Genomic DNA, 15,395 nt, shown 5'->3' with positions numbered 1-15,395 from the left:
AAGTAAATGCATCAAACAGGCAAGGGTTTGTGGTGGCGTGTGCCCATGAAGGGAGGAAGGGACAGAAACAGAAAAGGAGAGGGAAATAAGAGAGGAGGACAGGTGTACATGTAAGTGGCAGTTTAAGCCCTTGAGGTCAGATGGGAAAAGGTCACCTAGAGAATAAGAACTCAAGGCAGTCTGAGATACACAACGCATGCCAGAGGTGGGCACTAAGAACAATCTGTCCTAGAGTGGAGAAGTGTTTTCATTTATTTATTAATTTAATTGACAATATGTGGAATTGCCAACACATGGTAACAATCATAATAAAGCACAACAGCATTGTTTTATCTTTGTCTTTACTTCTTTCTTCTTATTATTTTTTAAAATTTCCTAGAGGAATTGCATTCTCTTTATTGGCTGCTCTGGAGTGGGACACACTGACTACTTCCTCCTATATAAGGAAGGACCAGAGAAGAAGACCGAGCAAGAATATGGTGTGAAAAAAAAATCAAACCCAAAAACAAAAACAAGAGAGATGGGTCATAGAAAGTCTAATGAACAAAGCATTTTATAAAGAAAGGAGAAGTCAACTTGTTAAAGGCTGCTGGTTGGTCTAGTTGAAGGTGAACAGGAATTGATCAATCATTTGTCAAAGAGAATGCAGTTATGGGCTTTGAGCAGAACATCTTTTGTGGAGGAGACAGCAAACACCATCTGAACTTGCATATAAGAGGGAAAGAAGATGAAGGAAATGAAGAAGTCAATGTAGACAATTATCTGAGGAGTTTTGTGATTAAAAAAAAGGAATAAAAATATTTGAGTAGTATCCGAAGGTAGATTTACCATCATGAGAAGGTTTTACAAGTGAGGAATATATGGAACACTGGTAGAATAATGGGAATGATGTAGGGGCAAGGGAAAAATCAATGTAGACAAGAGTAAGGCAGTGACAGGTATCATAGGATGGAGTTGGGTGTGGATTTCTGTAACACAATGGGGGTAAGAAATTAATTATGCTAAAGACAATGGAATTGAGGTTATGGCTGATCACCTTCAGAGAAAAATATCACAATTATGACAAAAATTGGGGAGGAGAGTTGGGAGAGAAGAAAGGACAGAGGAGAGAGGAAAGAGGACCAGCGCTAGTGAGTGACACAAAACAGGGTCCAGGAAAGAGGTTCAGAAAGCACAGTCCATTTGGTTTTCACAAAATGTTATGTGTTCAGATATCAGAAAGCCTTCCCCATGCCCACCTAGTCTGAGATTTTTTTTTCCAAACTTCAGCAGAATCCTTGACTCCTCCTTTAATGCCCATGTTTAGTTGGTAAGTTTGTTTTGTGGGTTTATTTTCAATGTACTTTCCTATTTCCCAACGTTATCACTGTGCTAGTCTCAATTCTATGTATTAATTGGCCTTGAATGAATGAGCTGTCTGCCTCCAGGTCCTCCTCAACATTATTTATCCCTCTTACATATGGCAGACCAGATTAACCTTCCTAAACACCTATTTAGGGATGCCATTTTTACCTTCAAGAGCTTTTGGAATCTTCTTATTTTCTGCTTCATCACATCTGAACTTATTGGCTCACCTTTAAAGCTTTCCAGAGTCTAGACTATCTTTTGCAGGAGGAAGTGGCTAGCTTTTCCTACTTTTGTAACTGGTTATTATTAGGTTCTCAGTTTCTTGCTATCAAACAATCTTATCAATTTTTTTTTAATCCCTAAGTCTGAACCATGTCATTCCCTCCCTCCTTCCTAAGGAGCATGCCAAAATAAATAAGTAAACAAGCAAACACACACACACACACACACACACACACACACACACTGTAAAAATAAAAGTTTATTTATGTTCCTATCCTATTAATCTTCATGTCCTCATACCTTCTTCACTAGCTGTACAAATCCCCAGTTCCAACACTCCCCTAAACAGTACTGAATGTTCTGTCCCTCAAAATGTCATAATTTACCTGGTTTAATGTGACAAATACATTCATTCTGTCTTCCAGGCAGCATATAAAGTTCTTGAGGGTGGGAGACTCACTCTTCTGTCCTTAAACTCCTAACCACACACTGCACACTGTGCATTCCTCTTGAGTAGTTTCTATAGTCAGTGATGGCAGCAGAAGGAGGAATCCTCCAGATAATACTGGAATTCGGATCTTTTTCTCCACTTTACTTTGATTCTCATTACAATTCCTTGCTCACCTATTAGATGCAAACTTTTTTCCCAAAGGTCAAAGAGTTTAAAGGAGGAGGCATGTTCTTTAAGGTTATATACCAGCTTTGTTAGAAATCCTTTCTCCTTTTCTTCCTCCTGTACAACATTTAAACACCATAGAAATGAGTCGCCATGCACTGTTTTCTTTTCCCCAGTCCCTTCTTGTGATTGTTTTGTGAATGTGTAATTCCTATGCATTTAATTATTTGAAGTCCAAACACATTCTTGCTTAAAACAAAAGCTGAAGAGGATGAAAAAAAGAGTACACAATTATTGCAAAATGGCAATAAAGTCATCTCCCTAAACTTTCCTTGAGAAACATGATCAAGGAAGATCTGGCTGAGGGATGAAATAAACTGTCAACTTGACTTTTAATTATATGAACTATGATGGTTTGGACAAGAAAATTCTTCAAAGGGTCAAAATCATTTCTATAAATGTGATGAAGACAAAGTGTGAAAGGACTGCTTATTAAAAAAGAATTGAGATGTACAAACCTGAATAATACTTTCTTAATTTCTTTTTTTATTTTTTTTTCCTTTAAAGTGCTTTTTTTGTGTAAGCAAAGAGACTGCTGTTAAAAATTATTTTATAACCTTTAAAATGAAAACATTTGCCTATTAAATCTCTAGAGATCCACAATGGTCTATCTCTGAAGCAACATTTGGACCCTGCTATTCCATTTCACTTCAGCTGAACTTTTATTTTATTTTATTTTTTTACTGTTTTCTATCTACCTTGATTTGCCTAAACCCCTTATTTTCCATCTCTCTGTTTGTTTATATTTTATTAGAAATGTGTAATAGTAACAGTGTTTTGGGGGACTAGAAATAATGATAGACCTATAATTTTAATTCAGAGCAAAAAAGACAGATTAATTCTAAATGCCCACTCAACAACAATGGCCCTATTTGACTAGGAGATACTAGACAGCCTTCCTGTGCCTTCAAAATCCTTCATCTGAAGGAGGAGAGAAAAGAATCAACTGCCACTGTGAGGGGAAGTGATGTGCTGGTGATAGGAGCCAAAAGAAACACAGCAATTAACATTGTGAAAGAAGGAATTATGAATGCAGTATATCTTATTTTTTATTGTGATATATTTTTTTAAAGTGGCTGGGAGACACATTTTGCAGACAAATGCTAAAACAAGGATAATGATCATCTTTTAAAACCCTCCACTCAACCTATGCATATAGCAGAATGTGATAAAAGTAAGTAGCAGGAGGCTGAACTAGGAATTCCAGACTTGTGCTCTACTGTAAATTGTGTAACCTGATTCATGAAACTTCTGGGAGCTGCTAATTCCTCAGATGTGAAATGAGGGGGTGAGCCTAGATGAGCTTTAAGGACTCTTTTGGCTTTCCCATTAACTGAACATCTGCAAATTATTTTTGTCAACTTATAAATTCTTGCTATAAGGTTGAAGGCGAGAGCTCTTAAAATAGGACAACAATTCACCTTAACTCTAATATGTTAACTGTAAGTGCTGTGATCTGAATTTTTATGTCCTCCCAAATTCATATATTGAAATACCAGTCTTCAAGGTGAGAGGTGGGGACTCATTGCTCTTTGAAAAAAAAAGACCACAGAAAGTTAGTTCATTCGTTCCACCATGTGAGGACTCAGCAAGAAGGCACCACATCTGAAGAAAGAGGCCCTACAGACCTGCAGCTGTCCAGACCTTGCTTGATCTTGCATTTCCCAGTTTGCAGAACAGTAAGGAATAAATTTCGATTGTTGATAAACTACCCAGTTTATGGCATTTTGTATAGCAAACCAAACAGATGAAAACAGTAAAATTTATATTTAGTTTCACAAATTCCCTTTCATAGTTTTCGCCTTTGGTCCTTAATATTTGTATAATCCTTAACACTTTCTAAAATATGTTCATTTCATTATCTTAAGTCTTCTGAGTAACTCCTCCACATATTAACCACACTCCAAAATACCTTTCATCACTCAGTTGCTAAGCAATACATTTACAATATTCTCATTTGCTCATATTTTCTATTACTCTACTTAACGCTTAACTCTATCCTTTTTCCCATTTCTTTCTTCTTAAAGGGACTGGATATGTCATTATCTATCTTCACTCTACCTTATCCCTCTGTTACCTGTTTTTCTAAATCATTGAAATGGGTTTGTTTTGACTGAGAGCTTAATGCTGAAGCCTTGAGAAGAAGAAACACAAAGGTGACTCTGGAACCAGTTCTGTCAATTCGATTTAGGAAAATCCTAGTTTCTAAATGCTTTTTTCAAGAATACAATGTCCCTGGAAGCTGTTGAGCTAGCAGCTTGTAGTTGGGGGAGAGGAGGTTTGTCTATGCAGCCAGGGTGCCAGAGGAACACAGTTCCTCCATGAGGGCATTGTAAGGTTCATAGAGTGGGGTTTCAGAGAAAGCATTAGACACAGTAGCAACAAAGAAGACTGCACTTTAAAAATGTAATTCTTAAGTATATTTCTTAAGTATATTTCAAACCATATGGTACTACTTTTCTTTCAGCATTCTAAGAGAACAGTATTTCTTGTTAAGGAATACTAATAATCTAGTGTAAGCTATAAAAAACGCACATATAGATAATTCTGCAGACAATCAAAAGGGGTCTAGATCCTTAGATTCCTGATTCATAAGCTGTGTACAAATAGCCTAAATAAACTCTTTTGGGATGTTACATAACTCTAAGGAAAGCAATATACATTCCCTTTTATCACATTAATGTAAAAAAAAAAAAAAAACTTTTTATTTACCAGAAAACCAAGGACGAAGTTGTCTAATTTGTTACAGTCACAATTTTTGAGTTTCTTTTTTGTAATTATTAAGGACAATGCTAGGGAAGAATAACATAATAGTTACTATCAAATCATGTCTCCATGAAAGCATACTGGTGGATTAGTAAGATAAAAACAGAACAGACTACTCTTCAAACAAAGAAAAAAAAATGAAAGTGATTATATGTTTTCTACAATATAAAGTAAGAAAAAACCCTGATTTTTTAAAACTGAAATAATCAAATATTTTGGAATCATTTGCTTACATATTGCCAAGAAATATTACTCCAGGAGTCTAAAAGTGCTAATGGCCTCTCCAAACACTTAATTAAATCTTTATGCAGAATGCAGTTTATTAAATAAAGTATAACTGCATCAACCAACGTCACCTAGAACATTACCAGAAGAGCATCCAATGTGTCCATATTGTCACTAGTTTTAGGAATAAGTTGAGAATTTCACTGCTAGACAAATAAGACTTTCAAGAGGAATACCAATGCCAGTGTTCAAAGCACTTTCAAAAAATTTAATATGTATTCTACAAAAAGTGGAGAAATTTTTTATTTGAAAACCATACTAAGGAAGGAGAGATTTTAATCTTTCAACCTGGTTTGTAAATAAAGTTGCTTTCCAGATACCCCTTTTAATTCTCCAATTCAACCACAAGTTTTATCACTGAAATACCTAAGAAATATGAAAATATTGAAAGATGATGATATTTTTGGCTCACCGATTTTGTAATATTCTTTTCCTGAAAAAATTCTCAATCAAAACAAAAAAAAAAATGTTATAAGACTTCCATGGATAAAAAGGTGCCTTTAGAAAATTTCTAAGAAGTTGAAAAACTTGAATATTTACAGTATCATTTTAAAAGACTCATCAAGAAACTAATTTTTAGAATTTTTTTCTTTTATTTGTACATAATACTGATAGACTTAAATATCCTGAGAAAAGCCATGGAACAATTTGAAAATTAAAGCTTTGAAATATTATGAACATACATAATCCTGGCTCTATAGCCACCACCACTGTCTTTAAAATTCAAAATAATATATGCTGTATGTAAATATGTCAACAAAGCCTAATTGTTTTTTGGGAAAAGTATTCTAGTTATTTGCTATCACATACATTATAAAACACACACACACACACACACACACACACACACACACAGCAAAAAAAACAACTTTGCTCTGAGTTATGCAATAGGTCAGGCAGAAAAAAAAATCACTGTTTCACTAATTCATTTTTTCCTATACAATCCTTATGGAACTGAAAAGGAGAACTCTTTCCATTATCTAACTCATTCGTGTTAATAGAAGGAGATAAATGCTTAAAAGGTGAGAAGAAAAATATCACTATTCTCTCCCTTTAAAGCATATTCTGTTTCTTCCGTTTGACTTAATAAAACATAATTATACCCACTGTATGAAGAACTATGAAAATGTTTATCAAGTATTCCTGGACCGAAATCTAACAAAGAAAAAATGCCTGTTCTTTATTAGACAAAGTGTACTGAACTTGGGGTTCCACCACTGAGGTTCAGAGTGCACAACTCAACTAATTACAAGTCTAAAAGTTTCATGAGCTTCAGTCCAGGTATCACAAGCTGAAATTCCAGGCCTCTGTGTCATTCCCTGAAACATCTGCAACAGAATCTGAAATTCTTGATAAATGAGATAAGTGAAAGCATTTACTTAATTAGATTTTAAAAGCATATTTACTAACTTATACAGCAAATAAATTGAAAAGTTTTATACCAAAAAGCAACCTACAAACATACAACAGAAGTTAATTTTTAATCTAGAATTTGATGCCCTAAACATTATTTACTTAATGCAATTTTAAACATGATTCTTTTAATACTTGGATCAATTAAAAATAAACTCATGCTAAAAAAACCCATAAAATTAAGCCCTTCTGTTACTTAAAAATACTTGCAACATGTGCATTCTTAACGTTAATTTGGATTTCCTCCATTCTCACCAAAATGCAATCTATTTAGCTGTACTTATGTACATATACATAACCTAATGTGCAGAAACATCTGATTCTATGTTTATCCAGAATAATCTGTTTTGGCTTCTTCCCTGCCAAACCACTTCCTGTGTTTTGAGCAGGGCAATGACAGCATACACCTCCTTGTTATTATTTTTGTATGGAAGGCCAAACCAAATGTTTGGGTGGGTCTCCAAAGACATAAAATCGGTAAGGTTTTTTTTTTCCATCCACAGGACCCAATTATATTTAAATAAAGTAACTCCTAGTGAAAGATTGGCTCCAACAGAGAAACCACATGACCACAGACACTAAAATTAAATCAAAGTCATAAGTATAGAAGCCACCAACTTATTGTTAAAAATAGTCATTGGTACATCTTTCTGCACACACACACACACACACACACACACACACACACACACACACTGGAAAATAATGTGCATTTGTTGCAGAAAGAAATCACTCCATTTTTTTTTCTTTCTATGAGATGCATCCTTCATTAGGATTTCCTCATCTATGAAGTCATCTTTCTCAGACTAGATGTGTTAAAATACCAGTGACTTCTCTAAAGACTTCTCCTCAGGGAAACAGATAAACTGCCATGTGCTGCTCTGGGCTTAAATGGATGAGTCCTTTTGGCTGATCCCAGTGGCAGAGACCTGACAAATGTGGGAAAGTCCTCAGCTGTGAGATGAGGGCTTAGGTTGTGGGCTCTTGGTCAATTGAAAGGTTGCATTAAATGTAAATTATAGGACTGTTCTGTAGATCTATGCTCCCTTCAACCAGGTGAAAGGTGAGCAGAGCATGGTGCTCATTCAGAGATGGCCTGGTGGTGGCTTCCTAGCAAGGACAAGAAACAAGGCAGCCATGAGCAATTATAATCACCATCTCTGAAGGACAGAAAAGAAGGAAGGAAACACATTTATAAAAGCTCATATTAAGTTTTGCTTTTAAAGTACCTCTATGTATTTTTCTTTCCAATTTATATAAAAAAAAGTATTAGTTTTAAAACTACAGCAGAACCGGCCATAAACATCCTGGTAACAATTGTTCTTTTATTAAATATTTATTGAAATAAATTCCTGTGCTTTCTCATTTTTCTTCTTCTGGTTCCAATATTTATTTACAGCTGATTATTAACATCTGCCAGAATAACGGTTTCATCCATACAGAAGCCGAATGGTAAAAAAGTCACAGACACCCTTCTAACGTGACCTGTAGTTAGACAGAAAACAGTTTTCCCAGTCACTGCTTGGCTTCCTGTCTGTGACCTCTGAAAAGCATTGGAGGCCAGGGTTAATGGCCTGTCCAATCTCTGTGATAAGAATTCATTTTTTTCTATTACCAGCAGTTCTCTGAGGAGCCTGCTGCATCACTTCAGCAGGGTTCAATCAATGAGAGGACCTAATGAAGTAACCAGCTGTAGCTCTATTTCCCTGGCTGGCTCTATCAGACAAATAAGATCTATCAGTCACATCTTAAGGCTGATCCTACACACAGCATCTTCCCAGGCTGAACTCGTATGCATATGAACTAATGATAGCCCACCATTTCTTTTAAAGCTTCTCCTTTGATGCAGCTCTCCTGACAATGAAAACGGAATAGAGCGAGTTCTGAGATGTTGCATCAAGAGAACAACAATGCAAGATTAAAGAAGAGTGAATTTGCAAAAGAGTTGAAATAGTTTATACAAATAGCGAGGCGTTAAAATGACAGCTGAGGCTCTGAGCTTGGCTATGCTCAAGTACTTACACTTTAGGTTGGTATTTTTCAGTCTTCAAAGAAAAAGGAGGGAGGATGAAAAGCTACTTTCAGTGTTATCAATTTTATTGGTACAAGTTTAATGATAAGACTTGCATTTTGACTATCCCTTCAGAGCAAAAATATATTTATGCTATAGTTTGACTTCTCAGTCAAATAATTCAGGATAAGACTGTAAGTTAACTTTGGGTTATTACAGTAGCTATTATCATTAAACACAAAAATAGAATTACTGAAAATTCTAATAATTGTAGAGTGTAATTTTTAATTACAAATTTGTCCCTCCCTTCAATTCAAAAGAGTATTTGTTAATACCATTTCATACACGTAGAATGCAGGGGGGCAGGAGAAGCTTTGCACCTTCAATTTGTGGCATCATAACTGCATTAGACAGTCATCAGAAATTCTGTTCAAAATTAACTCTTCCATGAGAAGGGCATTGATGATGGCTCTATACTTTTTGAACTGTTTCACAGGGAAATAATGGATGGTTCATAGGGAGTCATGAATAGAACATTCATGTTTGTGGATATGTTGAAAGCTACAAGTACCTTAGTTTAATTTATTAGGTTAATCAAGATGAATTAAATGTAATACAATTTGTATTCTTTCAACTTGGCTGCTCTCTTTGTCTAACTGGAAGGAAAGAGAGCATAACTATTTTCTGTTATGTGAAAGAGATGATATCTAAAGAAAGTTAGTAAATGAAAAGCACTTGCTAACCTTGTTCTTGATAAACACGTTCACACAGGCAAAAATGCTTTATTTCATTAAAGACGACTGGCATTCATGCAATACTGCTAATGTATTATGACATAAAAGTGCCTAAGACTGTATCTTCAAATGTCTTTAAAATTTTATGGGAGTATAACACTGATTTCTTGTTAAAATTGCAATCACAGAAGTGACTGAGTGATATGGATATGATATCCAGATGGCCTTTTCATTTCAAACCTTTGGAGATGTAAATGAAAGATTAAGGTACACTAGATAAGAGGTTGAAAGTAACAGAAAAAAAATAATTGTCAGATTTAAAGAAAATAAGGAGTGTGAGGTGGTGTGTGTGTGTGTGTGTGTGTGTGTGTGTGTGTGTGTGCGTGTGAAAGAGAGAGAGAGAGAGAGGGAAGAGAGAGAGAGAGAGAGGGAAGAGAGAGAGAGAGAGAGAGAGAGAGAGAGAGAGAGAGAGAGAGCAGGAGGAGAGTTATTCCTGGACCTGTAACCATCGTGATCTGTGTGAAAAGGACTGAAATATCTTGGCTGCATATGTAAACAGATAAGAATATGCCTAGCAGGAATTTTGGGAACATCTGTCAATTTTTTATAGAACATACTGATTGTGGGCTATTGATTGCATTTAAACAAAGTTGTTGCAAAAAAAATCAGCTAACAATTCGTGTAGAAAGGGCCAATCAATATTTAAATGACTCACTTTATTGATTTAAAATTAACTTTCAATTAAGAGATCCATAGGACTCTTAACTGCGACACTTACCCATTCAAGAGAAAATAAAGGTACATTTATCGATACACTTAAACAGCAGTGTCTGGTTTCCTATCGATTCAGTCATTTGCGCTGGGATTCGTTAGCGTCATCAGCCTTTAACTCGATTACTAGGTCTTCGCAGTGTACAATACTGCAAGATGTAGGAATGCGCAAAACAACACAAAGAAGGGATAGAAATTTAAACAGAATTAAAAGATAGAGAAAAAGGTAAGTCAACCTCACGCTTTCTTTTATTTTTCTTTTGCTATTATGAAAGGAAGAATGTGAATACAGCTATGTGGGTGACTAAGGGGCTATTTTTCAAAGCAAGTGGTTTAGATAGGGCATATTTTGAAATTGTATAAACAAATGAAATCTTTGAACAACTGACTAGTAAAGAAAGTTTTATTGGCTTCTATTGACTAACACGATCACTAACATGCATATACTTGGTTATATTATAATCAATGGCAGCTAAAAAACAGTAGAGTTTTTTAAAAAAAATAATTGCATTTCCATTGGAAATGCTGTCTATGTGTGTTTAAGGACATATTTATTCAACAGTATTACAAGATTATGCTGTATTTTGGAAACGTGCTAGATATTACATTTTATAATTTATTTTTTATCAGGGTTTTCATGAAAAATAAAACTGCTACAGAAAATTAAACTATTATATAATATGGATGAATGAATAAAAACATGTATAGATAAGAAGTTTTATCTGTGTATTTCCAAACTATCACTATCTACCTATTTGTTGTCTTTATTGCCATTAAAGGGGAATGTGGATGCAGGAAGCACTGATTATATAAATTTTATTGTGATTTCTAATATTATATCAGAAAAATAAAACTGAGTGCTCTCCATGGGGAATGCATCTTAGAGCTGTCTCTAACAGCCCTGACTCCAAATCTGTTTGTCAGCATTACTTTTTCTCAGGAATTTGAAACTATAGGTGTTGCTTTTTGTTTTAAAGGTGACAATGCTCCTACATCTCTTACAGTCCTTTGGTCTCATATTCTTCAGTGTGCAGAGATGTCTGCACAAGAAAGAAGCCATCTCAAACAGAAACCCCCTACTCATTTACTGACATGTAATTCCTGGAAAGAGAGACAGAAAAGTCCATCACATTCTGCTTATATGGAATGTATTTTTAATTACCTTTAATCTTACTGCTAATCTTTAATATCTCACCATATGTAGTATGAGTATAAAAGATAATTTATACAATTTCAAAGATTAGCCTTCAGTTTTTTTTCTCTGTGTACTGAGTCTGTGGTGGTTATTATACATCTCTTGAATCTTTGGGTTTGCTCTGATCTCTTGAATCTTTGGGTTTGCTCTGAAATTTTAAGAAAAATTTGGAATGGATAGAAATATATGTATGATATAGATAGATCAATAGATAGATAAAATACACACACATATATAATACACACACATATATATAATATACATATATATGTACACACATATATGCATATAATATACACAAATATATAATATACATATATATGTACACACACACACACACACACACACGAGATCCAAATTTGTGAATATAAGAATCCCTTCCCATAAAATAGTCATATAACATTGGAGTAACATAATCTGGAATATACTATGGCATTCATATTTACTGAAAAGTGCATGATGCTATTATTTTCCACTAGAAATAAGATGATGATACTAATTAAATGATAGCAGGTGGCACAGTATGCCTATCACTGGTCCCCCTGATCTGCAGAGAGAGATGTGTGGTTCTGTCTAAACACTCAGGAGTAGTAACAATTGGCTTAAGCACTATCCAGTCCCTAGTTGCCTCCAATAGGGATTCACTTTGATTTAATACTTCCTTATCACATCAAAGAAGGTGAAAAGGCATCATTATGGATTGGCTTGCAAAGATTAAAAACATAATAATAAAAAAGGTTTGGCTTTTACCCTAGTATATAAACTCTCCTTAAAAACTCTGGGGGCACTTGGACATGACTATAGAAACAAAATATTTTAAGATTCAAGCTATAAATCCACATAACAAAAGTAATTAAAAGTTGAGTTCTTTCCATCTCTTGAAAGCTGCAAACTGCCAATTATTCCATTAAAAAGAAAGAACAGAACTAACTAAAAATACCTGTTTGGTGGACCTAAGAAAAATATTTGTTCTGTCCCATAAAATAAATTATCACCTCAGTCGAAACAGCTCCTAAAAAAAAAAAAAAAAAAAAGGTTTGCAAAGATTTTTTTCCCATGTCATTAATCCTATTTTATCTGTAACCAAAACCGATTGAATATACCATCTCACAGCAGGCTTGGAAGAACTTCAGTAAAAATAACACCGAGTCTACACCCACAGCTCACTAGTCAGATCTCAGGAATTTCATAAGCCATCTCATCTCTTCTCTGCATTCACTGGTTATCATCTTAATGACATAAGACATTAAATGGTTTGGAGCTAGGAATCATGTCTTTTGGATGATCACACTACGTGTTATTTGAGTGGGATGTTGTAATTTAGCAGTGATAGAAAAAGAGATCTGCTTGAAGATGATGAACCATGCTGAGTGAGTCATGAGAAAATGCAGGCAACACATGCCTAAAAGGCAAACCCAGTGATTCCTATAAAGCATGGGAGATGAGTGTTATCTAATTTCTGAAATTCTCTTATCTAGCTTCATCTGCTTTGATAGTGTTTGTTTCAGGATCATTATTGTGTTTTTTTTTATAATAAACCAAAGACATAGCTGATAAGACTTGATTCTAGAAAAATTTGTTACATTTTCAGATATCTTACAATATATGAAATCTCACAGCATGGCTAGTTAATTTAAACCTTTTTTTCTCCCTAAAGGCTTACTTACACCATAATTTCAGAAAGGTTTCATATCACTTTATCCAAATCATGGCTAAGACGGTCACAAGTAATTACAGGAATTAGTGCTACAGGGTGTAAAATTGGTCTTCTTGTAGAAGAGGTGCATTCATTTCATTCTGGAATTCCCTGCTGAGAAATGATGTGTGCAAACTATCTAAGGACACTGTAATCCTCTGGTGTGTGTGTGTGTGTGTGTGTGTGTGTGTGTGTGTGTATCTATATGCAAAGTTGCATATAATCTTTGGCTAGAAAAGAAAGTAGGTGTTGTATATACCAAGGACAAATGCCAAGTATTCTTTGTTGAATTTAATTGATAAATCTCATCTTGTAGGGGAAAAAAAACGAAATTTGTGTGTGTGTGTGTGTGTGTGTGTGTGTGTGTGTGTGTGTTTACCGCATGGAAGTAAATATAATAGACTTCAGCTTCATATCAAAAATGCAAAATGGCTATACATCTTGAATGGATTCTAAATTGGGTAAGACTCCATGATCTGATGAATTCATATGCTTTCCCCCCTTTTATAATATTCTCATTTTCAATCCTATGACTAAAACGAATATCCCTTAACAAAATCTAGAATCATGTGTAAATGATGAAAAACAAATTTGGTTGTGTGCCCTAGGCCATTTGATTAACTGTGCAAAATGGGCGAACAGCAAGCTGCAGCACACAGAGGGTCACGTGAGGGATTTTAACTTCTTGCTCCACCACAGAAAATCGCTTAGTGTTAGGCATGAGGCCTACTCTCTCAGCCTTTCGTGCCACTTATTAGTGCAGCCTTAGTAGAACAGAAATCCTTAATCTTCTCTTTTTAATATTGAAGAGGTAAAACCCTTTTATCTGCATGTGGAGGCTGCGTTTTCATCAAAGCTCAGGAGATTCCAGCAACAAAATCAATGTATGCATGTTCAGAGCAGTTTTCAGTGTTTTGTAAGACAAATCTCTCAAATGGGGGCTAGTTTAATGCTATTGAGCTAGGCTTCGATCTGACCCAGTAAGTGAACAACACAGCAACACTTCATTTCCAGGGTTCAGGCGACAGGAGGAGGCATGATTCTCCACAAATGCAGCTGTGGAATTTCCCTTTGACCTCTCACCTCACTTAATCCGACTTTAAACCTTCCAGTGGACTGGTTAAATAAATAAATATTTAAAGGTAAACCCAAATCAACAAACATAATTAACTAATTTCTCTTTTCCATGTTAACACACTACACCAGGAGAAGTTTGCATGTTGATGAAGTGCTTTTGCAGGGACAGGGAAAGTTCTGGAAACTCAGGATTCCTTTTGAAAGGCACACTGTTCTCAAAGGCCAATGAAAATGCTAATTTCTTTCCTTTTTCTTCAGGATATAGATTTGTCTATTGAGCTAGGAAGGGTAATTTGTTTTAAATGAAAGTATTTCTCTCCTAGTATTTATGGTACTCACTTTTAAAAAGCTTTGTTTCTTCAATAGTGTAGGCCTCCTATCTTTTTGCAAATCTTCAAAGAATATATAGCTGCTCAAATTCCCCTGTTACTAGAAATCCTAAAGTCACTAAATATACATTGTCTTATACAGCTTTAAGTTACAAACTGAAATTTTCATTGATATTTAAAAACCAATCTTTGGGTGTTGGGCTGCACTCAACACTGTACTGGAAAGGCCCTGATGGTTCAATCCGTGTTGCTTCCATTAGTTTCATAACTTCCCAAATCACCTGATGTGAAATCAATCATGAATTTACACAGCTACAGCCTTCCTTTCATTTTATTTGGCAGGAATAAGGCATCTGAATATATTCTAATATTTTGGGGGAAAACCATCTCAGATTCCTTGTTTCATGTTGAGGTGAGTATTTTCTCAGACATTTAAAACAATGGGTGGACTTAATGCAAATATTCTAAGTCTGAATTATGACCTGATGCGACAACAGAACTGTTTCTAAATATGATTTATAACAATTTTGTATAGTTATAATCTGGATATAAATATACAGTGTATATTTATTTTTTTCTTCATACAAATGAAAATTCTTCATTGGTATGTTATCACAGTGATTTTTTTTAATTTAAAATGAAATGAAATATAGTGGGGCAAAGATATTCCTAATGATGTCGAATGTGTATTTATAAGATCCTTGTTTTTTTTCCCCTCAGTAAAATGACTTTGAGTTTGGAAATTTGAAACTTATATTAAACCAAATATTTCAAACTAAAGGATAGAAATGAGTGTGCAATTATTGAAGTACCTTTTTACTTTTAAATAAGTAATCCAGCTAATGATAGACACATACACTAAGCATTATGATA

General features: G+C 34.8%; 1 protein-coding gene across 1 annotated transcript in view; it reads right to left on the bottom strand.

The window, feature by feature from the left end:
• LOC143640164 (zinc finger homeobox protein 4-like) overlaps positions 1 to 15,395 on the bottom strand; it is an 86,475-nt gene that overhangs the window by 34,065 nt on the left and 37,015 nt on the right. The window contains 1 exon segment of the mRNA XM_077108069.1: positions 2,194 to 2,302. Within this exon segment, the coding sequence (XP_076964184.1) occupies positions 2,194 to 2,302 (109 nt within the window).

The sequence above is a fragment of the Callospermophilus lateralis genome, unplaced genomic scaffold, assembly GCF_048772815.1.
Source record: "Callospermophilus lateralis isolate mCalLat2 unplaced genomic scaffold, mCalLat2.hap1 Scaffold_129, whole genome shotgun sequence".
Taxonomy (NCBI): Eukaryota; Metazoa; Chordata; class Mammalia; order Rodentia; family Sciuridae; genus Callospermophilus; species Callospermophilus lateralis.
This window is presented reverse-complemented; position numbering and strand designations above follow the sequence as displayed.